General features: G+C 41.8%; 3 protein-coding genes across 7 annotated transcripts in view; 2 read left to right on the top strand and 1 right to left on the bottom strand.

Moving 5' to 3' along the window:
• The window catches only part of c5h21orf58 (chromosome 5 C21orf58 homolog), a 78,989-nt gene extending 74,198 nt beyond the window's left edge, over window positions 1–4,791 (top strand). Inside the window, exon 8 of the mRNA XM_073046386.1 lies at window positions 4,311–4,791. Coding sequence (XP_072902487.1) covers window positions 4,311–4,356 — 46 coding nt within the window. The 3' untranslated portion in view covers window positions 4,357–4,791. The remainder of the gene's footprint in view (window positions 1–4,310) is intronic.
• Window positions 799–17,341, bottom strand: LOC140728148 (endoribonuclease YbeY-like). Of its 4 annotated transcripts, none has more exons than XM_073046390.1 (5): window positions 17,069–17,341; window positions 15,684–15,815; window positions 13,997–14,065; window positions 10,629–10,727; window positions 799–948 (listed from the first exon to the last, which is right to left on the bottom strand). In XM_073046390.1, the coding sequence occupies exons 1-4, from the start codon at window positions 17,276–17,278 to the stop codon at window positions 10,641–10,643; spliced, it is 498 nt and encodes a 165-aa protein (XP_072902491.1). In that variant the 5' UTR covers window positions 17,279–17,341; the 3' UTR covers window positions 799–948; window positions 10,629–10,640. The 4 variants fall into 4 exon arrangements, with proteins under 4 accessions (XP_072902491.1, XP_072902489.1, XP_072902492.1 ...); XM_073046388.1 differs by lacking the exon at window positions 799–948 and adding an exon at window positions 7,281–7,545; XM_073046391.1 differs by lacking the exon at window positions 799–948 and adding an exon at window positions 7,552–8,621.
• A 38-nt stretch (window positions 17,342–17,379) lies between these two features.
• The window catches only part of mcm3ap (minichromosome maintenance complex component 3 associated protein), a 70,903-nt gene continuing 60,641 nt past the window's right edge, over window positions 17,380–27,641 (top strand). For both annotated transcript variants that reach the window (XM_073046385.1, XM_073046384.1), the window contains exons 1-5: window positions 17,380–18,608; window positions 20,576–20,799; window positions 21,678–21,759; window positions 22,473–22,614; window positions 25,977–26,179. In XM_073046385.1, coding sequence (XP_072902486.1) covers window positions 17,465–18,608; window positions 20,576–20,799; window positions 21,678–21,759; window positions 22,473–22,614; window positions 25,977–26,179 — 1,795 coding nt within the window. In that variant the 5' untranslated portion in view covers window positions 17,380–17,464. The remainder of the gene's footprint in view (window positions 18,609–20,575; window positions 20,800–21,677; window positions 21,760–22,472; window positions 22,615–25,976; window positions 26,180–27,641) is intronic.

The following is a 27,641-nucleotide window of genomic DNA, read 5'->3' as shown; positions in this document are numbered from 1 at the left end:
CCTCAACCCTTCCTCTGGGAGCTCAATCCATATACTGACCACTCTCTGTTGTTTATTATTTATTGTAATGTCTGCACTGTTTTGTGCACTTTATGCAGTCCTGGGTAGGTCTGTCGTCTAGTGTGGTTTTTTTTCTGAGTTGTTTTTACGTAGTTCGGTGTAGTTTTTGTACTGTTTCATGTAACACCATGGTCCTGAAAAACGTCTCATTTTTACTGTGTACTGTACCAGCAGTTATGGTCGAAATGACAATAAAAAGTGACTTGACTTGACTTGACTAGGTGAAAAAGTTGTCCCTCAAGTTTCTACTAAAGCTCTCCCCTCTCATCTTATACTTTAGTTCTTGATTCTTTAATCCTGAAAAAAAGACCACCCTATTTATGCCCCTCATAATTTTATACACTTCTATGAGATCACTCCTCATTAGACCATAAGACATAGGAACAGAATTAGGCCATTCAATCCATCGAGTCTTCATGGCTGATTTATTTTACCTCTCAACCCCATTCTCCTGCCTTCTCCCTGTAAGCTTTGATGCCCTTATTAATCAATAACCTATTGGTACAGTCTTTCATTGACTCTGTTGTGTTTCTTGTACTTTCTGTGATTGCCCACAGGAAAATGAATCTCAGGATTGTATATGGTGACATATATGTACTTTGATAATAAATTTACTTTGAACTTTGAACATCAGCTACTCCACTCCACAGCCCCTCAACACAGTGGCTTTCATCAGCCCCCATGCACCAACACTTTACAGTTCCTCCACATTGCGTTTGATAGGATTGCCACTGTATTTATATATTTTCTGTACTTAAGAGTTTTTAATGCTGCAATGGATCTGGAATAGCAATCATTTTGTTCGTGAGCACAAGAGATTCTGAAGAAGCTGTAAATCCAGAGCAAAGCATATAAAATGCTGGAGGAACTCTGCAGATCAGGCAGCGTCTATGAAAATGAACAAACATTTGATGTTTCAGGCTGAGAGTCAGAACTGGAAAAGATCAAAGTAAATGTATAATCAAAGTACACCTATGTCACCATATATAACTACAAGATTCACTTTCTTGTGGGCATTCTCAATAAATCTATAGAATTATAACCATAACAGAATCAATTAACACAGGCATTCGTCCAGAGTGCAGATGACAACAAACTATAAATGGAAAAAAAAGAAATAATAATAAATAAATAAGCAATAAATACCAAGAAGATGAGATGAAGCCCTTGAAAGTGAGTCCATTGGTTTGGAATATTTCAATGCTGGGGCGAATGGAGTTATCCCCTTTGGTTCAGGAGCTTAATGGTTGAAGGATAATAACTGTTCCTGAACCTGGTGATATGAGTCCTGTGGCTCCTGTACTTTCTTTCTGAGGAGTGAGAAGAGAGCCTGTCCTGGGTGGTGGGGTTCACTGATGACAGATGCTGTTTTCCTGCAGCAGTGTTTTATGTAGATATGCTCAATGGTTGGGAGGGCTGGGCCATATCCACTAATTTTTGTAGGATTTTCCTTTGATGGGCACTGGTGTTTCCATACCAAACTGTGATGCAGCCAGTCAATATGCTCTCCACTACACATCTATAAAAGTTTGGTAGTTTTAGCTGTCATGCCAAATCTCTACAAACTCTGAAGGAAGTAGAGGTATTGCTGTGCTTTCTTCATAATTGCACTTGTGTGCTGGGTCCAGGACAGGTCCTCTGAAATAATAATGCTGAGGAATTTAAAGTTGCTGACCCTCTCCACCTCTGAGGATTGATGATTCTCTGATGAGGAAGAAGCCAGAATAACAGGGTGGGAGGGAGGGGAAGAAATGTAAACTGGGTGATAGGTGAGGCCAGGTAAGGGTGAAAGTAAGTAGGTGGAGGGGAGAATGAAGTGAGAAGCTAGGAGGTGATAGGTGGAAAAGGTAAAAGGCTGAAGAGGAAGGAGTCTGATAGGAGAGGAGAGTGGACCTTGGGAGAAAGGCATCAGAAGGAGGTGATAGACAGGTGAGGAGAAGAGATAAGGGGGAGCCAGAATGGGGAATGGAGAAAGAGAGAAGGGGGAAAGGGAGAAATTACTGGAACTTAGAAAAATTGTGTCCATGCCATTGGGTTGGTGGCTTCCCAGATGGAATATGAAGTATTGCTCCTCCAATCTAAGAGTGGCTTCATCGTAGCAGACAAGCAGGCCAAGGACCGACATGTTGGGTGGCAATGGGGAGTGGAATTAAAATAGTGGCCATTGGAAATTCTGCCTTTTGTGGACAGCAAAGCTAGTACAATAAAATCAAGTGACCTGATAGAGGTGTATAAGATAATGAGAGGCATTGATCGTGTGGATAGCCAGAGGATTTTTCCCAGGGCTGGAGTGACTAACATGAGAGGGCACAGTTTTAAGGTGCTTGGAAGTAGGTACAGAGGAGATGTGAGGGGTAAGTTTTTTTATGCAGTGAGTGCTGAGTGTGTGGAATGGGCTGCCAGCGACAGTGGTGGAGTTGGATACAATAGGGTCTTTTAAGAGACTCCTGGATAGGTACATGGAGCTTAGAAAAATAGAGGGCTATGGGTAACCTTAGGTAATTTCTAAGTAAGTACATGTTCAGCACAACTTTGTGGGCTGAAGGGCCTGTATTGTGCTGTAGGTTTTCTATGTTTTCTAAGTCTTTTTCAAACTGGATGGATGTAACCAGTAGATTACCCCACCAATTAAAGCTTGGCCCTCAATCTTTTACAATTAATATTAATGACCTGAATTGGGTAGATGATTATCTAAATGGAGAGAACATTAAATGAGTGTTGAATACGGAGAGATTTAGGTGCTTTAGTATGAAGATATATATGGGCAATTGGTATACTGGTTCTTATTGTGAGGGGGGTGGATTTTAAAAGGAGAGAAATATTGTTACAATTTCCCAGGGTGTTGGTGAAGCCAGGTCTAGAGTACTGTGTACAATGTTCCCCTTCTTCCCATAACTTTTGACTCTCTGTCTAATCAAGCACCCTTAGTAAGTACCTCAGATTTAAATATACCCAACGATTTGGTATCCACAGCTTTCTTGGCAGTGAGTTCCTCAGATTCACCACACTCTGGCTAAAGAAATTTCTTCTCATCTTTTTTCTAAAAGGACATTCTTGTATTCTGAGGCTGTGCTCTCTGGTCCTAGACTCCCCAACCTTAGGAAGCATCTTTTCCACATCCACTCTACCTAGGCCTTTCAATATTTGATAGGTTTAAATGAGATCCTCTCGCTCGTTCTTCTAAACTCCAGAAAATACAGGCCCAGAGCCATCAATGCTCTTCATATATTAACCCATTCATATCTGGGATCATGCTTGTGAACGTCCTCTGGAGCCTCTCCAATGCCAGTATATCCTTTCTTAGATAAAGGGCTGAAAACTGCTCACAACACTCCAAGTGCTATCTGACCAAAGCCTCCAGTGGATCTCTCAGAGAACGGAGCAGGTTCGTTGTTCTCTATGGTTGGGAGTGGTCTTGAGTCCCCATAGGCACTGTCAGTTTATATCCATAGGTCAGTAAACTCTACCAAGTCGTGCACGCAACCAACTTGTGGGGAAAGTTTTTGAATATGACATCCCAATGTAAATCACAGCTGTTTCACTGTTTTTATCAATGTATGTGGGTTGTTGTATGTGACTTCATTAGAAAGGCCACAAGTGCCAATCTTTTATTTCTGTTATAGTCAGTAAGCCTTGAAAGAGTCACCAGCAAGTGTATGAAGCATTATGGAGATATGATCTTGCTGTTTGGGGGAAGTCATGCCCAGTATAATTTCCTGAAGGACTTGAACAAGAAATGGATGCAGATGCTTCAAAACATGTCCTGAATGACCTCACGTTTGATGTTTGCCAATAAAAATGACAGGATTCTTCTTCTAATTCCACCAATAGTTCCTGCATTTACCCACAAAGCATCAGTAACTACTCCATCAATAATTCAGTGCAGAAACGACAGATTGCAGATGCTGGAATCTAGAGCAACAAACAGTCTACTGGGGGAACTGATCAAACAACATATGTAGGGGGAAAGGAAGTATCTTTTTTTTTGTTCAAAACCCTGCATCAGGACTGAGAATGGAGAGGAGAGATAGCATAAAGTGGAGAGGGTGAGTGATGAGAGAGAGATGATGCTAGACTAATGGGTTGGTAGGCTATGTTGAAGGATGCCACACAGATTGAGGCAGGTAGGGGAGGGAGAGGTGGAGTTGGGAAATAATGAAGGGAATAACTCAAACAAATCATTGGATGTTTCATGCCTGGGGAACTTTCTGAGATGTCCTATTAACATTAAGTTTTTTTTTCATTTGAAGGGAGTTAGCGGATGGGAATTCCTCCCGGATGCCTCCTGGGTTATAAGTGCAGAATGATACCAACCGGAAGGTAAAGTTACCGAAGTAACATCCTCTGCATATCACTGACAGTCTAGTACACCAATGCTTCCAGATACTGTAACAGACCTGGGGAAAGGTATCCTGACACCGCTTACAGCAATGATGTTGACTGGTCCACTAGGGCCAGAGCTGTACAGGAACAAGTGGAAGACCTGTTGTCCAATGTATGAAAAACGCTGGGGGCTCTGTGGGCAAATAAACCCGGCATCATTGGAAGCCAGTGTATCTATGAGTGGAATAGGATTTAAATAAAATGGGCCCATTTGCTCACTCATTCCTCCAGATTTCTGTATGCATTTGTTTTGTCAGGACCTCATCTGGAAGCTGGATCCAAATAATCACAATCTCTGTGTGAAAAACATACCCTTCAGATCTCTTTTAAATTACACCCTTCTCATCTTAAACCTGTTCTCTTTGACTTTCGACTACACTGCCCTAAGAAAAGGATTCTATCTACACCCTTTATAATTTTATATATCTCGATAAAGCACCCCTCAGCTTCCTACATTTCATTTAAAATAAACTTAGTCTTACTAACCCTTCTTTATAACTCCATCCCTCCACTTGCCATCACAGCCTTCCTGCTGTGTGGTGACCAGAACCCTACACAGTGCAGTCTTATTGATGCTTTGTGTAACTGCAACATGACATCCCAACTCTTACATTCATTGTCTCAGTCTATGAAGGCAAGCAGACTAGATGTATTTTCTCTAGCCTATTCATCTCTATTGCCACTTTCAGGGAGCTATGGACTTGCACTCCAAGATCCTTGCAATTTACTCTATATATCCTTCAGTAACTTGACTTCCCAAAATGGATAACTTCACACTTGTCTGGACTAAATTCAATCTTCTACCATCCTGCCTGACTTTTAAGATATTCTATATCCTACTCTACCTCTGAGCAACCTTATTTGCTAACTATAACTCCTTCAAATTTTGTATCATATGCAAACTTACCAATCATACCCCTATATTGAAATGTCATTTATGTATGTGTATTATAAATATCAAAGGTCACAGCACCAATCCCTGCAGTTACAGACTTCCAGTCAGTAAAACACCTGTCCACCACTACCCTTTGTCTCCTATCACCTAAACAATTTCACCAACCTACCTTGGGTCAGTTGTGCCTATGTACCTTGCTGGACTTGATCAGAAGCCTTGCTGAAGTCAATATAGGCAACATCAATCACACTGCCTTTATTAATCTCCTTAGAAATCATATCCAAGAGATAGGGGAAAAAAAACCTGTATAAACTCCTCAAAATCTCTCCCTGCCTTTCCAGGTAAACATAAATCCTGTCCATTAGGATCTTCTCCAACAACTTCCAGACCATTGATTTAAGCTCACTAGCTTGTGGTTTTCAAGGTTATATCTACTTCCCTTTTTGAACAGGGGACAACATTAGCTATCCTCCAGTCTTCTGATACCTCATTTGTGCTTGACATAGATGCAGAAATCCCTGCCAGAGCCCAAGCAAACTCCACTTCGCTTAGCATCCTGAGATAGATCCCATCAAGCCCTGGGGAATTATCCACTGAAACGTGCTCTAATATCTCTAACACTTCCTCCATCCTGATACAGACACGCTTCAGAATATCAGTGTACCCTTCCTTTCACTGCTGTCTCCATGCCCTTCCTGGTGAATGCTGAGGAGAGGTACTCAGCCATATTTCCTCAGATCCATATGTCAAATATGCTTCCACTCCCTGAGGGGGCCTGTTTCTTTCTTAACCAGCCTCTTGTTTTTAGTATCATTATATTGTAGAAACATAGAAAACCTACAGCACAATACAGGCCCTTCTTAATTCTTAATCCTACTTGCCAGAGTAATTTCATGCTCCCCTTTTGTGCTAATTTCTTTTTAAGTTTCTTCCTTTTCCCTATAAACCTCTCAATTGATACTGATTTCCTGTGCTTGACATTCACTTGCTTCTTTTTCCTGATCAAATCTTAAATGCCTTCCGTCAACCAGGTTTCTCTAAACTTCCCGTTTACCTCCTACCCTTATAAGAACATGCTCACTCTGGTCTCTTGCAATTTTGTTTTTAAACATTTCCCAATTATTAGATGTTGATTTTCCCTCTAGCAGCTGCTCCCAATCTACTTCAGCCAAGTTCTGCCTTAACTCATCAAAATCCATCTCTTTCCAGTGTAGGATCTCAACTCAATGACCACATTTATCCACAACCACCCTGAAGCTTGATTCCAGTTAATTGTACCATTGGTTATTTGGGAAAACTCTTAAGGAACATAAACTGATCAGGAAAATAGCCAGGATTCCCTTCATTTATTTGGGACACTATGCTGCTTAATTGGGACAGGAGACTGCTGCTGAACATTTTCTAACTAGCATTAGTTGCGTGAACTTGTGGGGCTGTTAAGACATTAAACCATACTTAGAGCAAACTATTTTAAAAAAGCATCAGTTGCATTTGTTTGTGCTTAAAAAGCAGTGATTTTTTTTTCCACTGATAGTTGGCAAGAAATAAGCAGTAAGACAATTCAGAATTGTTTTGCTCACTACGGTTTGAAGCACTAAGTCTTGGAGATGCCAGAAACAGCCAGGAGTGAAAGTGAAACTATTTCACTACTTCAACAAATTAAGGAACTATGAACAATTTGAAGGTATCAACATCATCTTGGATGTTACAATGAAAATGAAGATTTGGAAGAATCGGCAAAGGCACTGTATGAAAGCAATCCATTATCTTCACCAGGGTGTCTGTGCTGATTTTGTTCATTTGCAGTCAATCAAAAGAACACAGCAGCAAACACTGGATGAATTCCTCCATCGATAACTATTAGGAATTAATGCAGTTTTATAGTACAGTACTATAGTAGCACTAGTACTGTAATTGTTCCCAAAGGGCTCCTCCACAGATAAAATCAAGTACAGCACAACCCTGATTTATCGTTCCTTTTAATATATTTTTTAATTGTTAAATTATATAAAACATGGCAGCTTTTATTTACAGCTCAGGAATGCTTTGAGTAACTTAACTCAACTTGACTCAGTTCAACTTAGTCCAGCCAACAACTTAACCTCTTCGAATATGAATTCAGATCACAATCCGACAGTTGGAGTGCTGACCTTCAGAACCATATTAATGGAGATTTACATCACTTTCCAGTGGATAAATCGATGCAACTGTACAAATACAAAATGTGAAGGCAATTTTTTTCATATATTGGTGACTCCCAAAACACATGTAATTCTGATAATTCAGCTGAATAAACAGTATCCCAAAACAAATATGGGTGACCACATGTTACTGGGGGTTGCTTTTCTAGAAATTGTTGCATATCTTGATTTTACTTAAGGTGATCTATACACATTAAGAAATGCAAGTTGAACAAAGTAAATTTTGTGTTTGTTTATTTTCTTCTTTTTTCCTTTACATATAAATGCGGAGAGTAAGTTTTGTTCTTTATTTCAAATTTTAGGGTAGTGATTTGTGAATTCTGTAAGGGCAAATTTTTCATTTACAAGGGGGTTGCCTGGATTCCTCTCCTACTGAATAACCATATCTCAAACATTACTATTGTTGTGAAATAAACAGGCTGCACATACTCAATGAAATTGTCCATCCATTTGCTCATCCATCAGTACCAACCATTCAATCAAAGCAATGAAAATCTATTCATGCTGGTTTTTATTTGGACTAGGTAAAACAACCCAATTTTTAAAAAATCAACATTATTTTATCTTAAATTTGTTGATCATAGATATATATGGCATAAGATATTTGAGCCTTCATCTTCATATCATCTTAAAAAGGCAAGTCAGCCTAATCCCAACTCCCAGTTGTTAATCTGTGCCCTGACAGGGTGTAAAATATTCAAGTACATTCTTTGATCAAGCTTACAGACAGCGAGTACCAGACACGCATTAACCAGTGGAGTTGAAGTGGATGGTTTCTATAGTGGGAGAATCTAGAACCAAAAATAGAAGGATAGCCCTTTACATTAGAGATGAGGAGGGATTTCTTTAGTCAGAGGGTGGTGAATCTGCAAATTCATTGCCACAGACAGCTATGGAGGCCAAGTCATTGGGTACACTTAAAGCAGAGGTTGATAGGTTCTTGATTAGCAAGGACTTCAAAGGTTACAGGGAGAAGGAAAGAGAATAGGGTTGAGAGGGACAATAAATCATCCATGATGGAATGGCAGAGCAGATTTGAAGGGTTGAATGGCCTCATTCTGTTGCTGTGTCTTATGGTCCAACTGTTGGAGCAGAATAATCAAAAAACCCTTTAATGATCTCTTTAATAATAAGTAATATCCATATTATCTAGGCCCCTCATTAATGTTATAGACTAAAATTAAGCATTTTCAAAGTTTTTCTATTCCAAAAAGATCACAGGTCTTTCCTTCTCTTGTAGCTACAATTCCCTGGTCCAGTAAATTCCCCTCCAACATAACTGCATTACAACTACATGAACAGAGTTCACAACTTACACACCTAAGAAGTCAGGGATAAACACATTCAATGTTTATTAACAAATCTTTATTTATGTACAGCAAGTTGTAGAGCTGTATACGTACTTTATCAAATCATTATTATTTTACGGCCTTTAAAAGCTGCCAATGCTATACATGAATAAAATCTTTTCATGTTTGAAAGGTGCTTTATATTTTTTGGATTCAATTGTATAACATTGCATCCAGGAAAACTGACTGCAATGGACATAGTGGTTGTTGGGGTTGGCCTGTTGTGTGTTTCCCTGGATAAGTAAAATAGAAAACAAGAGTTCAAATCCACTATGGCAATTTGAGCATTTGATTTCAGCTTTAAAAATTCTGGGGAAAAACTTGGTGTGAGAAAAATTGACAATGAAGCCACTGGAATTTTACATAAAAATATATTTTTTGTTGGCTATTGTCATATAGGAAAAGAAACTTAAAACCAGCAAATCACCCAATTGTTTCAAATCATGAGAATGCAGAGGCCCCGTGACCAGAGACAAGCAATATATCTGGAGTTATTGATCCATTCCACTAATCTATGTTCCATTAATCATTAATAAAAATAACTTCACTTGTCTGAGGTAGAGGTTAGTTTCTAGAGTTATGGAATATAACAGTTGGCTCCATGTGAAATTATATACTTTTAAATTTCAGATAGATATGGTTTGTTTGAAATACCCAAACCTATTTGTTGAAGGTAGGATCTAACTAACAAAAACCATTTAGGGAGGCATGAATGGATGCAGGAACTAATGGATAATGTCATTTAATGAAGAAAGGATGGTTGCAGTGGGAATAAAAAAAAATCAGAATCAATAACACTGGCATACAGTATGCCGTGAAATTTGCTGTTCTGCAGCAGCATTGCATTGCAATACATAGTAATAAAATGGCTATATTACAATATAGAAACATTGAAATAAATTAAATAAGTAGTGCAAAAAGAGAGGGGGGAAATCGAGGAAGTGTTCACAAGTTCATTGTCCATTCAGAAATTTGATGGCAGAGGGAAAGAAGCTGTTCCTGAAATATTGAGCGTGTGTCTTCAGTCTCCTGTACCACCTCCTTGATGGTAGCACCGTGAAGAAGCCATGAGCTGGGTGATGGGGGTCCTTCATAATGGATGCCGCCTTTGTGAGGCACAGTCTTTTGAAGGTGTCCTGGGTGCTGGGGATGCTAGTGCCCATGATGAAGCTGGCTGAGTTTACAGCTTTTTCCAATCCTGTGCAGTGGATCCTCAATAGCAAATGGTGATGCAACCAGCTAGAATGGTCTCCATGGTATATCTGTAGAAATTTTTGAGTGTCTTTGGTGACAAACCAAGTCTCCTCAAACTCCTAATGAGATAGAGCCACTGTTGTGCCTTCTTTGTAATTGCATCATCGCGTTGGGCCCAGGTTAGATCCTCAAAGATGTTGACACCCAAGAACTTGAAATTGCTTGCTCTTTCCACTTCTGATCCCTTGATAAGGACTGGTGTGTGTTCCCTCAACTTACCAAATAACACTGTAAACTTTGAATTTAAAAGGCCCTCTTAAACTACACAGTAGATAAGGTAAGAAGATTTGCTTTACTCTCCATTCAATCCACCTTAAACTTTAACATGGATGTCTTTTCTTGAAAACAACAAACAATTAAAAATCCAAAAATATTCATAAATTTATTTGCATAGCACAAGGAAATGTCTTCCATAATCCAAAAATACACACTATCCTTTGACAGAGACAGTCCATTATTCATAGCACTAAAACTCAAGTGTTCTACCTGCAATTGTGGTTAGAAGCTGTTCTGTGTTAGTGGCTGAAGATTAGACCCAGTGAGTCTATTAAACAATTGAAGGGTGTTGGATTCTCTCTGGAACATCTGAGGAAAACATAACATTGGAAAGAATCAGAATTTATCACCATCTCAATGCACACATGTATATTCAATGAAATTCAATGACATTAGAAGAAATTGTAGAATTGACTGAAGAATTTGGTGTGGTTGATCAGAGGCTGAAGGACTCAAAGCATATTCTTATCTTCCTTAACCCAAATTCAATGAATACCTCATTGCTTTGGTGATTACATTTGATTATTGTATTCGTTACAAAGCAAGAGTGATCACATTTCAAAGCTAATGCTTTAGCTAATGCCTATCCTGAAGATGTTTAAATCTTTTCTTCAATGGGAGTTCAGTGAGACCATCCCTGTGATCTCTGCTGCCCTTCGACCATGTGCTGACCCAGACTCACTGTGATAACCACACATCATTCCTGGGAAAACTCCTTCTGCTTTTTTTTCCCGCTCCTCCTTTGTTCTTACTTTCCTTACTCTAGTCTCTTACCTCTTCTGCTCACCTGCCTATCACTTCCCCCTGATGCCCCACCTCCTTTCCTTTCTCCTATGGTCCACTCTCCTGTCATATCAAGATTCCTTGTCTAGCCCTTTGCCTTTTTTTTACCTATCACCTCCCAGCTTCTTACTTCACCTCCCACATCCGAACCCAACCACCTAGCTTCATCACCTTCTAGTTTGGCCTCCTTTTTATTCTGGCATCTTGCCCTTCCTTTCCAGTCCTGATGAAAGGTCCTGGCCTGAAATGTTGACTGTTCATTAACTTCCATAGATGCTGCCTGACCTGCTGAATTCCTTCAGCATTTTGTGTGTGTTGCTCTGGGTTTCCAGCATCGCCAGAATCTCCTGTATTTATAATGCTTTATTTGTTTAGTACTTTGGGACACAACAGGCACATGAAAAATGTAATGTAGATCCTAATCATGCTTCCTTTTCATGAAACAGTTAGGTGTCATGGTGTTATCTCTAAAGTACACACAACATGAAATGTGTTTGAGCAGTCTGAACAAGTTCAGAAAGCTTAGGGCCATAGAATGAATCCAGTTATTTTACTTGGTAGCCCACATGTATTGGTACTACAGAACAGAATGGTTGTGAAGTTGCAATAGGTTCAGATTAAGACATGCTTTTTTTCAATTTATGACCAAACTAGTTAGGAACGAGCCTATTTTTATCAACATTTGTGAGAATTTTTCAGACTTCAAAACCATTGTACACAATGCTAAGATCTATGGTACAAAGACACTGTCTCAAGACTGGCCACAGTTATACCCACACAGAATTCCACTTGTATTTTGAAGTGATCTATTCCTTATAGATCTATGACAAACTGCCTGTAAACTTTCTATACAAGTCATTGCTTATTTACTGAGAAGCACACACAAAATGCTGGAAGAACTCCCCGAATTGTCGACTCTTTATTCCTCTCCATTGGTGTGGCCCAACCTGCTGAGTTCCTCCAGCATTTTGTGTGTGTTATTCTGGATTTCCAGCACCTCTTGTGGTTACCATTTATTGACAAGTTACCACGTAAAGTCATGCATTTATCTTAACCGTTTCTGTGTGTGTGTGGGGGGGGGGGGGGGTTGCAAACGTGAGCAAAGGAATGAAGTTTTGTGCAGTTCTGATGTTTCACTGGACCAAAGATTGCGATTGGTATTGGGGTATTAGGTCACTGCTGTTAGTCAGTTTCTGGTTGCAAATGCAAATCATTCTGAGTCATCTCTGCAACCTAAGGCATTGAAATTAGATTGGAATACCTACAGGTCATTCCTGGTTATTGAATGGCTTCCATTATTACAGACATCTGTAAGTCAATTTTGGCTGTAAATTGGAAAGTACACAAAATCACTCCAAGCAGTAACCATAATTCCAGAGTACCGTAATGACTGGCATTTAAAGCACAGAAAGAAGAATTACTAAAAGTGGTGAGAGAAAGAAAGGGGAGAAACTAGTTATGCTGCTCATGGGAATTAACATGTGCATGTACATCAGGCAATTCAATTTAAAAATATCACACTGATTTGTTTGTGTGTAGAGGTGTCCACAAGTTGGGCATTTGTAACCTGGGATCAACCGGTATATAGACAGGTTGCACTCCAGCGCTGAGCAGATAATCAAGACTGTATATTGCATGAGTGCTCCACCATAAAAGCTGCAGTCTGTTTCTGTAAGGGAATACAGAATAGCCGTTCTCCCAACGGGCTAGCCAATATTTATGCCTCAACTAATACTCTTAAAAGACAACCAGGTCATTTTTATCACTAACGTTTAGGTTGGTTGCTACACTTTTTCACCATCTTTCAAGATCTCTTCACTGATTGGATGTTAAGTGAACTAATATGTCCTGAGGTAGTAAGAGGTGCAATTTTTCTGTGTAAGGCAACACCCTTCTGAACATTTATTGCTCGTCATAAACATAATCCTGTATATACTTAGACCAATATTATTTTCTTTTTCTATTTAGATTTGGTGAAAGCAAAATAGAGAACTCAATTGCAGCATTAGAGACTCCTGAAAATTAATTCTCGCCACCCTATCCTCCTTTTTTAGATCACACCAACATGGCAGCAACTTTACCTCATGCTCACAACTTGGTGCTCATTTCTGTTTGCCACTTTGAGCAATGTCAGAATAAAACCTATCTGGTGTCTGGTTCATTGATAATGATGGAGACACTGCAGGGATTCTGGAGTTCTCCTTTGCTTTGAGTCTGCAGCTAAAGCAGAAATGTTGAGAAGTGTTTTACTGATTTAAAACAAACATATTAAATATTAATTTCGAATGTTCCTCAGACCCACAGTAAAGGATTTATTGTAAGTAAAATAGAACTTACATTAACCACCTGGAAGAACATAACAGGTCCTCTGTTCAGTAGAGAAATTTTAAAGGGAGATAATTCCTACAAGGACACTGTCCTAGGAGCTAGAAAATCACTTCAGTCTTTCAGGTTGGTTGACAGCACAGTGGCATATTTGTTGGCAGGATAATGTTTTAAACAAAGCCCCCGTACATTTTAACATAAGATTTGAATGATGACATGGAGACAGATATGGTGGAATCTGGACCACCAAACAATCCGCTGGAGAAACTCAGCAGGTTGAGCAGCATCTGTGGAGGAAAGGAATTGTTGACGTTTTAAATCGTCAACAAGACCTTCCCACCCTCTCCCTAGAAGCTGCTCTCCACCCTCCAATTTCCTCCAGCAGGCTGTGTGCTGCTCGTGAGTAATGATATATTGGAGCACAGGTAATTAGCTGGGACTTCGGAGCATAAAGGAAAGTACAACCATACCTGTTTCCATTCAGTTTCTGTACTGTGCCTGTAGCCCAGCAGATGGCAGATTCCATGTAATGTAGTTACCTACACAATTGTGAAAAAACAGATCATTCACTATAAAATACCATGATTAAATATTGCCTGCTTGCCTTGACTAAGAAATTTAGTTTAAAAGCTGAAAAGTTTCAAAATCCAATAAATTCAAAGTAAATTCATTATCTTAGTACATATATGACACTATATACTACCCAGAGATCAGTTTTAGAACATACAATAGTACAGCACAGTACAGGCCCTTCGGCCCACAATGTTGTGCCGACCCTCAAACCCTGCCTCCCATATAACCCCCCCACCTTAAATTCCTCCATATATCTGTCTAGTAGTCTCTTAAATTTCACTAGTGTATCTGCCTCCACCAGTGACTCAGGCAGTGCATTCCATGCACCAACCAGTCTCTGAGTAAAAAACCTTCCTCTAATATCCCCCTTGAACTTCCCACCCCTTACCTTAAAGCCATGTCCTCTTGTATTGAGCAGTGCTGCCCTGGGGAAGAGGCGCTGGCTGTCCTCTCTATCTATTCCTCTTAATATCTTGTATACCTCTATCATGTCTCCTCTCATCCTCCTTCTCTCCGGAGAGTAAAGCCCTAGCTCCCTTAATCTCTGATCATAATGCATACTCTCTGAACGAGGCAGCATCTTGGTAAATTTCCTCTGTACCCTTTCCAATGCTTCCACATCCTTTCTATAGTGAGGCGACCAGAACTGGACACAGTACTCCAAGTGTGGTCTAACCAGAGTTTTATAGAGCTGCATCATTACCTTGCGACTCTTAAAACTCCATCCCTCGACTTATGAAAGCTAACACCCCATAAGCTTTCTTAACTACTTTGTCTACCTGTGAGACAACTTTCAGGGATCTGTGGACATGTACCCCCAGATCCCTCTGCTCCTCCACACTACCAAGTATCCTGCCACAAGCATTCATAGTAGATACAAGAAACACAATAGTATCAATTAAAAGCTACACACAAGCAAAGATAAACAAACAACTAATGTGCCAAAGACAAACTCTGCAAATATATAAAAAAAAGATATTGAGAACATGAGTTGTAGAGTTGTTGAAAATTAGTCCATTGATTGCAGAATCAGTTCAGCGTTGAGGTTGGTGAAATTATCCACACTGGTTCAGGAGCATGATTGTTGAAAGGTAATAACTGTTCCAGAACCTGGTGGTGTGGCATCCTAAGATCCTGTACCTCTTTCTCAATGGCATCAATGAGAAGAGAGCATGGCCTGGATGGTGGGGGAGGGGGGTCCTTGATGATGGATAGTGCTTTCTCATGGCAGTGCTCCTTGTAGATGTGCTTAACAGTACGGGGGGGGGGCTTTCCCTATGATGGACTGGGCTATATCCCCTAATAGGCTTTTCCATTCTTGGGCTCTGGTGTTTCCATTATTAAGCCACGAAACATTAAACCACTGAATTCCAATTAAGTATGAAAATGAACTCAAAATCCATTTTGCTCCACAACTGCTGGCCTACTGATTTGATAATGCCCCATGAACTAATTTCCTCTCATTCTGTTTCACATAATGCATACATCCCTCTCCCATAAGCTACTAAAGACAATTAATTTTGTTTTCCCATTCTGATACTTTTTGTGGACTTCCTATCAGTTTATGACAGTGCAAATACATACAGTTAGTACATTGTAGAAATCTTGCCCATGTACTTGGCTTTGTCTGTAGATATATTCGACTCCTAGGAAAATGTCTCCAAGGTTATATTCATCCTGATGTAAGGGTTTGGGCATATCTCCTACTCCAAGATCCTGGAAGAAAGATTAAATAGATTATCAAACTTTATATAATCATTAATTATCAGTTAACATCAATAACCTGGAGAATATACAGGCTCAGGCTTATAAATAGCAAGTAGCAGAAGCATTAAGTATCAGATGATGCTCATCCCAACCATGCAAAACCTCTCCAACATAACTGCCATTATAAATTCTCAGTCAAAGCCACTAAGGTCACCATTGCCCAGAAATGTCAGTGGCTTAGCATTATTAATGTGTATTTAAAGATACAATGTGGAATAGGCACTACCGTCCCTTCAAACTGCACTGCCAGCAAACCCCGATTTAACCCTAATCACCCTAATTAACCAACATCTTTGGACTGTGGAAGAAACTGCAGCATCTGGAGGAAACACATGCACAAACTTCCTACAGAGGACTGAACTCCGAACTCCCAACACCCCAGCTTCGCACTAAACGCTACTTAACTGTGGCGCCCTAAATAAACAAACGTTATTGTTTGTCAAGTAGAACAGAGGCTGGATGCTACACAGTGACTGATTCCTGTCCTGATTTTCCAATGTTTTTACATCATCCACAAGACATGACAACAATGCAATGGAATGCTCTCCAAAGTTGTGGCTCCAACAGCAGCCAAGAAGCTTGAAATTAAGAATGACAGGCCAATTTGTTCACCATTAATCCACTGCCTTGTAAATACATTATAACTGCAGTCGCCTTCCTTCTGAACAGGCTCTCAAAAAGTCGCTGGTATTGGTTAATTACTCACACATACTGAGATAGAGAAAAATACAGAAGCGGGTCATGGCATACGTAATAACATTGAGATGATACAATGAAAACAGAACGTTAGAAGTAAGCGTTCCAGTTACAGAGAAAGTGCACTGCAGGTAGACAAGTGCAAGGGCTAGTTTAAGGTAGATTTGGGAGTAAGAGTTCAACCTTTAGAGTGTGAGGTCCACATCACGGATGCATCTAACTATTGCTCCCTAGGTTAAAACTAGTGCAAAGCAAAACAATAGAGGATTTGGAAATCTGAAATAACTGCAAAAAAATGCAATCAAGAAGGAGCCGAACATTAACTGTTTCTTCATCCACGTGTGCAGCCTGACCTGAGTGTTCGCTGTTCTTTTCTATTTTTAGTAACGAAAGGTGAAAACCGGTTTAAAATGCAATATCCTCACGAATCTGCGTTGATGAAAGGATCTAAGTGGGAGTGAAGGGTGGACTCGACCCGACCCCCAGCACTCGAACCCGGGTCTCACCGGGTGGAAGGGGAAGGACAACACGTCGGTGGCCGCATCCCGTCCCCGGTAACGTCCGTTCAAGATCCGCATCCTCCGGTCGTCCACACAGATCAGCCCTAGGTCGAAGCGGCCTACACCAAGAATCTGGCGCAAGATCTGGCAGTCTCGCCGAAGCCGGGCCCGGCGGAGTGGTACTGCCCGCTGTAGATCGCGGATCAAAAGCGCCATGGAGGCCGCGGTTCGCGACCGTCGGCTGTTGTCAATAGCAACCCCATCCCTGCGGAAATAAGTGCACCGGGCTTCCTGCTCCGTGCTGACCGGATGGGAACCTTGCACCAACGGACCGGCACTTTGGTTCCGCGCTGATGGTGGTATGGGCGGTGCACTGGCCGGTTAGTGATTAGCGAGGCCGTCATGGAGCCGGGGGGTAGGCGATTGCCCATCCTCTTCCCGACTGGGGACGGCCGCTTCCCGGGCCCACAGACGGCCGTGTTCGGGCAGGCGAGCGAGGCAGGGCCTCCTGCCGCCTTTGGGCATCCAGTCATCGGGGCGACGGGCTCAGCTCTCCCGGCAGCTGCCGGGCCCAGTCATTCGTTCAGCTTCAAGCCTCTCAACCCGTTTCCCGCTTCCGCAAGCTTCGGTACATCAGCGGGGGTGAATTTTGGGCAGCCCGAGCCAAACTTCAGTTCGCTCGGCCACACCGACCTACAGCGGGTCCGTCCTCCCGGGCCGGACGCAGACAGAGCGCCCGGTAAACTCACGTCCTTTCACTTCTCGCAGCCCCCGAGCACTGGGGGAGAAGGGGGTGTCTTTGGTTCACAAAAGAACAAGGCTGGCCCCTCTGCACCTATCTTCAGTTTCTCACAAGCCACAAGCAGCTCTTCTTCCAGCTTCTTCGGGTTACCTCGGCCGAAAGCTACTACTAGTTTACCAGATACCTTTAGCTTCTCTCAACCGACAGGCATGGACAGTTCTGCCGAAAGCTTTCGCTTTGTCCAGCCGGCTCCCAACAGCAACAGGTCTTCGGCCCCGTTCACTTTCTCACAACCAAGTGCAGCTAGCTCAGTGGATGCGTTGGCGTTAAACAAAACTTTGGGGAGCGAAGAAATGACTGGTCAGAAATCAGCTTTTGTAGGGAGTGACGCCAACCCTTTGGCATATGATGGGAAACACAGTGCAACGGGAACCGGTGGAACTCCGGGTAGGACAAAGCACGAAGTGGAGGAACAACAGTTAACTCCCAAGAAGGGAGTAAAAAGAAAAGACAAGCGAGACAAGTCACCACATGAATTTGAACACAGTCCTGCTAAAGAACAAGCAGCAGGGACGATAAGCAGGCTGCCCTTGGGGAAGCGGCCGGTAAAAGTTGCACCATCAATGGGAGTCTTTCGTCGCACCATTCTCGATGTACTGAAAGGTAAGAGGGAGACGAAAAGAGACAGCGCTGGCCTTGAAGACGAAACAATTGAAAGAATAAAGCGATTGTCCGAAACGAGCATTCCTTTGACGTGGCCTGGTCGTGTGAGAAAAGAAGAAACAAAAAATAAATTGAGAGATGGTGAGTTGAATTATTGATAAAATCTTGTAGGGAGCATGAGGTGTGTTGCCTTTGTTCACCATTTTTGTTGCTGCCTTTAACATTTCAGACCTTTTTCATAATTGGTGCTTCAGATTTGGCTCTTCAGCTGGAGAACTTCAGGCAGAAAGGCTATCCACTGATATCAGACTCTTAACAGACTATTCCTACGCTAAAGTGAACTCCCGATCTCCCAATTGTGGCCCTTGCACATAATTTGTACACCTGCACTGCACTTTCTCTGTAGCTGCCACACTATTCTGTATTCTATTCACTACCTCCATGTATGGCTTGATCTTCCTGAGGAAGTTGGGGTGCTGGTGTGCTTTTTGGCGTGGCACCCACATGATTGGACCAGGGCATGTTCACTCCTAGGAACGTGAAGTTTTCAACCCTCTTGACCTCAGCACCGTTAATGTAAGTAGAAGCACATACTCTCCACCTGAAATCAGTGACTTACACAGGCATAGCAAGAGTGAGGTAAGCTGTTGTGTTTTCACAGTAACCACCTTGCACTCAGTGTCAGCAAGACCAATGTGTGCTTGAGGAAGGGGAAGTTCGGAGGACACGCACCAGTCTGCATAGAGGGTTCAGTAGTAAAAAGGGTGGGTAGCTTCAAGTTCCTGGGTGTCACCATCTGAGAGGATCTACAGTGTACAGGACCCCCAATATATCAATGCATTCACAAAGAAAGTACGCCAGCGGCTATGCTTAATTAGGGGTTTGAGGAGATTTGACATCTTGCCAAAGACTAGGAAATTTCTAGAAGTGTGTGGTGGAGAGCATTCTAATTGGTTGTTATCGTAGCCTAGTATGGAGGCTCCAACGCATTGAATCACAAGAGGCTGTAGAGGCTTGTACACTCAGCCAGCTCCATCAGGGGCACAGTCTGCCCCGCCTTTGAGGGCATCTTCAAAGGCAGTACCTCAGGAAGAGGCATCTATCATTAAGGACCCTCATCATCAGGGCATGCCTTTTTCTCGTTACTAGCTTTGGGAAAGGAAGCACAAGAATCTGAAGACCCTTACTCAGCATTTTAGGAGCAGCTTCTTGCTGACTGCCATCAGAATTACAAATGGTCCATGAACACTATTTGTTCCGTTTTGTACTGTTTATTTCTTAATTTATAGAGATTTTGTTATGTATGTGCGCTGTGTTGTTAGTGCAAAACAATGAATTTCCTGTCATACGAGTCAGTGATAATAAACCTGATTCTGATGAAGTGTGAAATGTTAACTGCTTGACCCCAGTTTTTCCAGCAGCTTCTCTTTGCATTCTAGAGTTCAGCTCTGCTGTTCTCTGATTTTCATTTTCTGATTCGCTCTTTGAACTCTAACATGGCTTCCAAACTATTGCAATCATTGAACTGGTCAGCAAATGGCATTTTACTTAGGTGCTTTTTCACACATACGCTTAGTGGCCATTTTATTATGTGCAGGAGTGGAGCTCAGTGTGATCTGCTGCCATAGCCTACCCACAGCTTCTGAGATACTCAATCCACCCTGTCTGGCACCAACAATCATTCCACAGTCAAAGTCACTTCGATCACATTTCGTCCCCATTCTGATGTTTGTTCTGAACAGCTAAACACCCCGGCCATGTCTGTGTGTTTTTTATGCATTGAGTTGCTGCCACAAGATTTGTATTAGTGAGCAGGTGTGTAGGTGTAGCTGATAAAGAGGCCATTGAGTGCAATGTTATGATATTTTTTATTGGTTCTTGCTACTTAGTATGAACTGTCTTTATGTTTGATTGTAGTTTGGAGAATAAGTGGTGTTAAATGCTGCTCGTGTGTGACTTTCAATATTCCTATTCTAGTTTTTCTGATTTGTGTTTATACTATGGCACGGCAGAGCAGACGATGGGCTGAATGGCCTAATCTACTCCTGCTACTATGTTTTATGGTCTTATTGTGGATTAATTTCTCTTTGTTGTCTTTACCTTTCCAGATCTTTCCAGCAAGACTCCTTCTCGGAGACCTCGCCGTGGTGATAGTACAGAGAGCCTTTCTGGAACTTCTGTATCAGAGCTCACTGCCATCCAGTGTAAAAACATCCCAGCTGACCTGAACAAAAAAGGGATCATCAGGAAGCACTTCTCTCAGTTTGGCAAAGTTCAGAGAGTCTACTGCCAAACCAATAAGAACCAGGCTGTGGTTCACTTTACCAATAATGTGAGTTTCTAAGGACCTTGCTATTTCCATTGAGGAGCATAAACCATTCAAATGCTATTAATCAACACAGTGTTAGTGTAAGAGTAATATCAGTATATTTTACTTTTATTTGGTTGCTATCGATTCTATGTTTTTTCCCCTAACCCTGTCAATTAATGCTTGTTTCATTGTGACGGACACAAGACTGAAAGCAAAATAATCTGTCCTGCCAGATTAATATGTAACACAGGTAGGTGTGTTTTTAAAAGTCTAAAAGACAGTTTCCCTCTTTCTCCTCCTCTTGTACGTTTTTTTTATAAAGCGAATCAGGATAAAGTTGCCTTCTGTCAGGAGAATTGATTATACAGCAATTTGCAAAATAGTGGAGACGTGAGTTTTTTTTTAACACAATGAACTAATATAACTTCAAATGTATTGAATAAAAGATTTTAACAGAAATTGCATAACTGCTCTAAGGAAAATGTCAAGCGCAGTAAAAGGAGCAAGTCACTGGGACATTGAAAACTTCTTTCAAATAGTTGGCACAGCAATTGGATAGATGACTGTGCTTTCCTTTTTATTTGTGATTTACAACTAAGGTGTAAATATAGTTAGGCTTTTCTATATTTTTTTCCCTTTCCACTTTAATAACCCAATTCAGCTCTTTGTGTCAGTTAGGATGGTCTTCTGATATCTCAACCAGATTGCCAGGTGTGCATGTCTAAACCATGACTGCGATCAGACTTCTGGCTGATCCGGAGCCTGATCTGGTTGGCTAACTTGTACATTTTTTAATATTAGCAAATAAATGTTTCAGTCCTGTGTTCAAAGCTAAATGAGATTTTGGGTACGTGTTTTAGTTTATGGTGATAGTGTAACAATTATTGTTTCTCTTAAAGTTATCAGCATCCACTGCCAAAAAGAAAGGGAAGGTATTATGCAAGCGACGCATTGAAATATTTTGGCAAAGGAAGAAAAGCAGTAAGTTACAAACAATGCTTATTTTATTGTTTCTTTTATCCATATCAGTTTTATTTGAGATATGTTTATTCTGGTCTGAAAGTAGTTTATACGTTCTCACTGTGACCATATGGGTTTCCTCCCACATTCCAAGATGTGGGGGGAATTAATGTACAGGTTAGTAGGTTAATTGTCCATATGGGTGTAATTGGGGGGTGCTGATTCATTGGGCTGAAATGGCCTGTTATCGTGCTGTGTCTCTAAAACTAAACAACCCTGTAGCATATGTCGACACCAATGTACAGTTGTTACAGACTTTCAGTTGTTATCCTTAGTGTACAATATATATTCCCAGTTTGGATATCAGTCACCCATTGAATGAATTTTATTTTTGAAAGTAATAGGTCAGTTCTAACCTTTTGAAGGCTATTATAAATTAGAAGGGAACCACAAGTATTCTGATGTGTATTCGGATGTGTTGTTAATAGCTCCCCTTCTTGGATTTTCATACTGCAGTGTGGAAAAAGGAACTCTGGCTAGTTGCCTATTTCTAAGGATGCCAAAGAGGTTTGTTTCCAATGCTTTATTCTGCAATGGGTGAGGTTATTACTTTACTATAGGCTTGGCAAAGATTACAGCATTCCCCAATGATCCCCAGCAGCCTGCAAACATTAGTGACAGAGAGATCGGATAATTGCTATATCAGCACAACTTCCTTTCTCTCTTCTTGTCAGGTCCTGGAAAGAAGTCCTCATGGGGAGAAGGAGGGAAACCAAAAGGAGATGAGAAGCCTAGCTCTGACAAACCCGATGTGGAGCGTTCACCTTTACGCAATCCTACTGTGAAAGCGATGGCTGTTGGAAATATCGCAAATAGGTAACACGGTCTAACATGACATTCAAAGGCAATGTCTGCAGAACTTTGGGTTAAAAATAACCTTTTCTTCACTATATCAGTGATACTGTACGTTTTGGATCAGATTTAGAGCTTGTGTTGGACTACACAATCCTGATAGCATGGCTTTGGAGGCACAAGTCAAAGTTGAGCCAGAAGAGTGTTATGCAAATTTAATACGTAGATTGCTTTTTACATCCATCTTTCATTACTTTTATTAACTAGTTAGTATGGTTAGTATTCCATTCCATTGAGGCTGTGGGTGCGGTGGGTTAATGGGTGGAGGTGTTGATCAGTTTGGCAACTTAGGGGAAGTAACTGTTTTTGAGCCTGGTGGTCCTGATGTGGGCGCTGCGCGGTCTCTTCCCTGATGGGAGTAGTACAAACAGTCAGTGAGCGAAGTCATTGGGATCCTTCATGGTATTACTGGCCTTTTCTGTATATAGAAACATAGAAAACCTACAGCACAATTCAGGCCATTTGGCCCACAATGCTGTGTCGAACATGTACTTTAGAAATTACTAGGGTTACCCATAGCCCTCTATTTTTCTGAGCTCTATGTACCTATCCAGGAGTCTCTTAAAATACTCTACTGTATCCTCCACCACCACCGTCGCCAGCAGCCCATTCCACGCACTCACCACTTTCTGCGTTTTTAAAAAAAACAACTTATCCCTGTCATCTCCTCTGTACCTACTTCCAAGCACCTTAAAACTGTGCCCCCTCGTGTTAGCCATTTCAGCCCTGGGAAAAAGCCTCTGACGATCCACATGATCAATGTCTTTCATCATCTTATACACCTCTATCAGGTCACCTCTCATCCTCCATCGCTCCAAGGAGAAAAGGCCAAGTCCACTCAACCTATTCTCACAGGGCATGTTCCCCAATCCAAGCAATATCCTTGTAAATATCCTCTGCCCCCCTTCTTTAGTTTCCACATCCTTCCTGTAATGAGGTGACCAGAACTGAGCACAGTATTCCAAGAGGGGTCTGACCAGGGTCCTCTCAGCTCTTGAGCTCAATTCCACATTTGATGAAGGCCAATACACCTGATGCCTTCCTGAGCAGACAGTCAACCTGTGCAGCAGCTTTGAGTGACCTATGGACTCAGACCCCAAGATCCCTCTGATCCTCCACCCTGCCAAGAGCCTTACCATTAATGCTATATTCTGCCATCATATTTGACCTACCAAAATGAACCACCTCACACTCAGCTGGGTTGAACTCCATATGCCACTTCTCAACTCAGTTTTGTACCCTATCGATGTACCGCTGTAACCTCTGACAGCCCTCCACACTATCCACAACACCCCCAACCTTTGTGTCTTCAGCAAATTTACTAACCCATCCCTCCACTTCCTCATCCAGGTCATTTATAAAAATCTTGAAGTGAAGGGGTCCCAGAACAGTTCCCTGAGGCACTCCACTGGTCACCGACCTCCATGCAGAATATGACCCATCTACATCCCCTCTTTACCTTTTGTGGGCAAGCCAATTCTGGATCCACAAAGTAAGGTCCCCATGGATCCTATGCCTCCTTACTTTCTCAATAAGCCTTGCATGGGGTAACTTATTCAAATGCCTTGCTGAAATCTATATACACTGCATCTACTGCTCTACCTTCATCAATGTGTTTAGTAACTCCTCAAAAAAATTAAATCGGGCTCATAAGGCACAACCTGCCTTTGACAAAGCCATGCTGATTATTCCTACACTGTATATCCTTCATCAAATGTTTCCATTTATTATCAGAGAATGTATACACTATACAAACTGAAATAATTGTCTTTGCAGACATCCACGAAAAACAGAAGAACCCCGAAAGAATGAATGATAGAAAAACGTTAGAACCCCATGGCCTCCCCCATCCCCTGCGCAAGCACCAGTGCAACAGCCCCCCCCCCCCCACCCACCGCCCATTTCAGCAAAAAGCGTCAGGCAACAGCAAAGGGAGACCCTGATATGTAGTCAACAAAGACTATTGTTTATCCGACAGGCTCTCTCACTAGCAAGCCACAGAGAGATATCGTCCATTTTCACAGTAAAAGGGGACACTGACAGTCGCTGTTATGATATTAAACTGTGGCACGTCGATTTTTCCGTTCATCCACCTCAGCAGAATCCTGATGTTGCATCTCCTGTAACACCTGAAGTCAGCAACATCACCTGAGATCGGTCATCCACAGGGCCGCACCCTGGAGGTGCTGTGTCCAAGCCACGCCTGGAGATTGTCAGAAAACAGTTGGCTGATGAGCTCTAGGAATGGGAACTCATCCGCCTTTTAAAAAAAAATGCAGCTTGAGTGCCACCTGCAGATCAGGACCTCAATAGGACCATCTAAGAGAAGATGACTATTATCTTTCAGCCATCTTCTGAGCTTTCAGCACAAATGTCATTGTTCTGCCCTCTCTATTTCCATTTCCTGGGGAATGGTAGGTTGGGTCACCATTTACAACAGGGTTAAGTTTTCAACTGCACACTTTCTGTGGCTACAAGTATCAATATTCTACAGCTAGTGATCATAGAAGTTGACTCTCCAAGCTTTCTGCTACCTGCAAGGGGCACGTGAATGGTGTGATAAAATACTCTTACCTGGATTTGTACATTGGCAGCACAAGTACATTGTATTGTGTACATTGACACCACAGATGGTTAATTGCACCCCCATCCACTACGTCATTCCTTTGATTCTTGCAAGCAGCACACTGTGGCTGCAGTGTTTCTTATTTACAGGCTTTGCTGCGGCAATTAATCAAACATCTTGGCAGTGCTTCCTAAATGCTAGGTAAATTCATGCAGGTGTGGATTACGGCTGATGCTGGGTGAAGTTAGGGAGGAAAGCTCCTTGCTCATGTTGTCGGTTTGTCTCCTGAAAGCAGGGATGAGGACAGGACGTGTGTGTGTCTCTCACGCTCTACACCCACCCACTCCCACTTGGGAAGAGGCTACACAGCATCCACACCAGGCCCACTAGACTCAAAAACAGTTACTTCCCCCCAAGCCGTCAGGCTGATTAACACCTCCACCCAGTAACCCACCCATCACCTCTACATACACATCACCTAGAATCACTTTATATACATACAATCAGTATATGTATATGTTGTATATTGTGTTCTATAGGATTGTTTTTATACTTATTGTGTTTTTACTGTGTTGTGCATGTTTATTGCTGTATCAAATCTGGAGTAACAATCTTGAATCAAAGTAATTCATCTCTTAGTGGGGTAGATTAAAAGAAGCAACTGTTTGATCTGGTGTTCTCTCAGGGCATAGTGAATGATAATGCCAGTAATTAGCATTAAAGCAGGTTGAGTCTTTCATGAGCTCTATTTGTTCTGTAGGTCGCCAGTTAAGAGTGTACTTGCAAAGAGCCAGAAACTGGAGAGTGAACCTCAGCATGTGCCAGAGATGGAAGATCAGGTGACAGTGCCTGAGCGTATGGTGGCCCTACCTTCTTCTCTCAGTCATCTGCTCGGCACAGTGGCCGTTAATGCTGAAGAAAAATTTTGGGTACTTGACCAGCGAGACAAATTAATGAGACAAGGTAACAGGGCATCGCCTGTTGGCTTAAAGTAAAATTGTCCAAAAGTTAGACCATGAATCTTCCACTTCTTTGTTTCACACATCCTATTTCCTCCTTCCTTTTCTCCGGCTTATCTACTCACTCTCTCATCTCTCGTACTTGTTGCATTGTCCTACAAATGTGATCTGTTGCCAATATGATTTTTGCATTTTTTATGTTCACTTTCTGCGCAATATCTGTAAATATTTTTATTTAGAGATTCAGGACGTTAACGGGCCCTTCTGGTCCAACGAGTTCTCGCCACCCAGTTATACCCATGTGATCAATTAACCTACCAACCCACACATCTTTGGAATGTCGGAGGAAGCTGGAGCACCTGGAGAGAGAGAGAACCCACGCAGACACAAGGAAAATGTGCAAACTCCTTACAGTGTTGGGAATTGAGCCCTAGTCATGGGCGCTGTAATGCTGCCTCCAGATGAGAGGGCCAAATCCTGATCTCGATAGCAGCGAAAGTACCCATGCCCTTTTCTTAGTACCATTGAAGAAATTGTGGAAGTAAGGGTATTTTGGAGGAAAGGATGGCCATTTTCCCAGGTTTGTTGTGGAGCGTTTGAGCTGCTGCAGCAAATGCTGGTGACTGAAATTGTTATGGGTGATGCCTTTTATTTGAACCATTGTTATGCACACCTGAGTTATATGGGGAACATTAAAGGTTTATGTATGTTTCAGACATCAGCGCCAAACTAGAGAGATGTTGTCAAGATGTACTGCTGGTACAGATAAGAAAGGATGTGTTGGTATTGGAGAGGTCCAGAGAAGGTTCACGACCATGATGTGGAAATGAAAAGGTTAACATATGAGGAGCATTTGATGGCTCTGGGCCTGTACTTGCTGGGGTTTAGAAGAATGGGGAGAGGGGATTAAATTGAAACTCACTGAATAGTAAAAGGCCTAGATAGAGTAGACATGAAAAAGATGGCTCTAATAGTGAAGGAATCTAGGACCAGAGGCACAGCCTTGGGAGAAAAAGGATGTCCCTTTAAAACAGAGATGAGGAATTTCTTTAGCCAGAGGGTGGTGAATCTGTGGATTTTGTTGCCATAAACAACTATGGAGGCAAAATATTGGGTATATTTAAAGTGGAGCTTTGTTAGGTTCTTGGTTTGTAAGGGCATTGAAGGTTACAGAAAAAAGCAGGAGACATATACCCCAGTATCACACACAACACGCTGGAGGAACTCAGCAGGTCGGGCAGCATCCGTGAAAACAAACTGTCAATGTTTCAGGCCGAGACCCTTCATCAGGACATCAGGTCTCGGCCCGAAACGTTGACTGTTCATTTCCACGGATGCTGCCCGACCTGCTGAGTTCCTCCAGCGTGTTGTGCGTGTTTTGACCCCAGCATCTGCAGAGTATTCTGTGTATTCCCTAGTATGTAGTCAAGTCGTAGAATCTGGGGGGTTTGCAGGGAGTTGATGGG

The sequence above is a fragment of the Hemitrygon akajei genome, chromosome 5, assembly GCF_048418815.1.
Source record: "Hemitrygon akajei chromosome 5, sHemAka1.3, whole genome shotgun sequence".
NCBI classification, from domain to species: Eukaryota; Metazoa; Chordata; class Chondrichthyes; order Myliobatiformes; family Dasyatidae; genus Hemitrygon; species Hemitrygon akajei.
This window is presented reverse-complemented; position numbering and strand designations above follow the sequence as displayed.

What these genes read in the sequence shown, in the direction of transcription:
- LOC140728148 (XM_073046390.1), bottom strand. Translation starts at nt 17,278, where the DNA reads ATGGCGCTTTTGATCCGCGATCTACAGCGGGCAGTACCACTCCGCCGG. An exon ending in ATTTCTACAATGTACTAACT is followed by an intron (nt 14,066 to 15,683) that starts GTATGTATTTGC and finishes ACAATTGTGTAG; the next exon opens with GTAACTACATTACATGGAAT. An exon ending in CAGAAACTGAATGGAAACAG is followed by an intron (nt 10,728 to 13,996) that starts GTATGGTTGTAC and finishes TGTTTTCCTCAG; the next exon opens with ATGTTCCAGAGAGAATCCAA.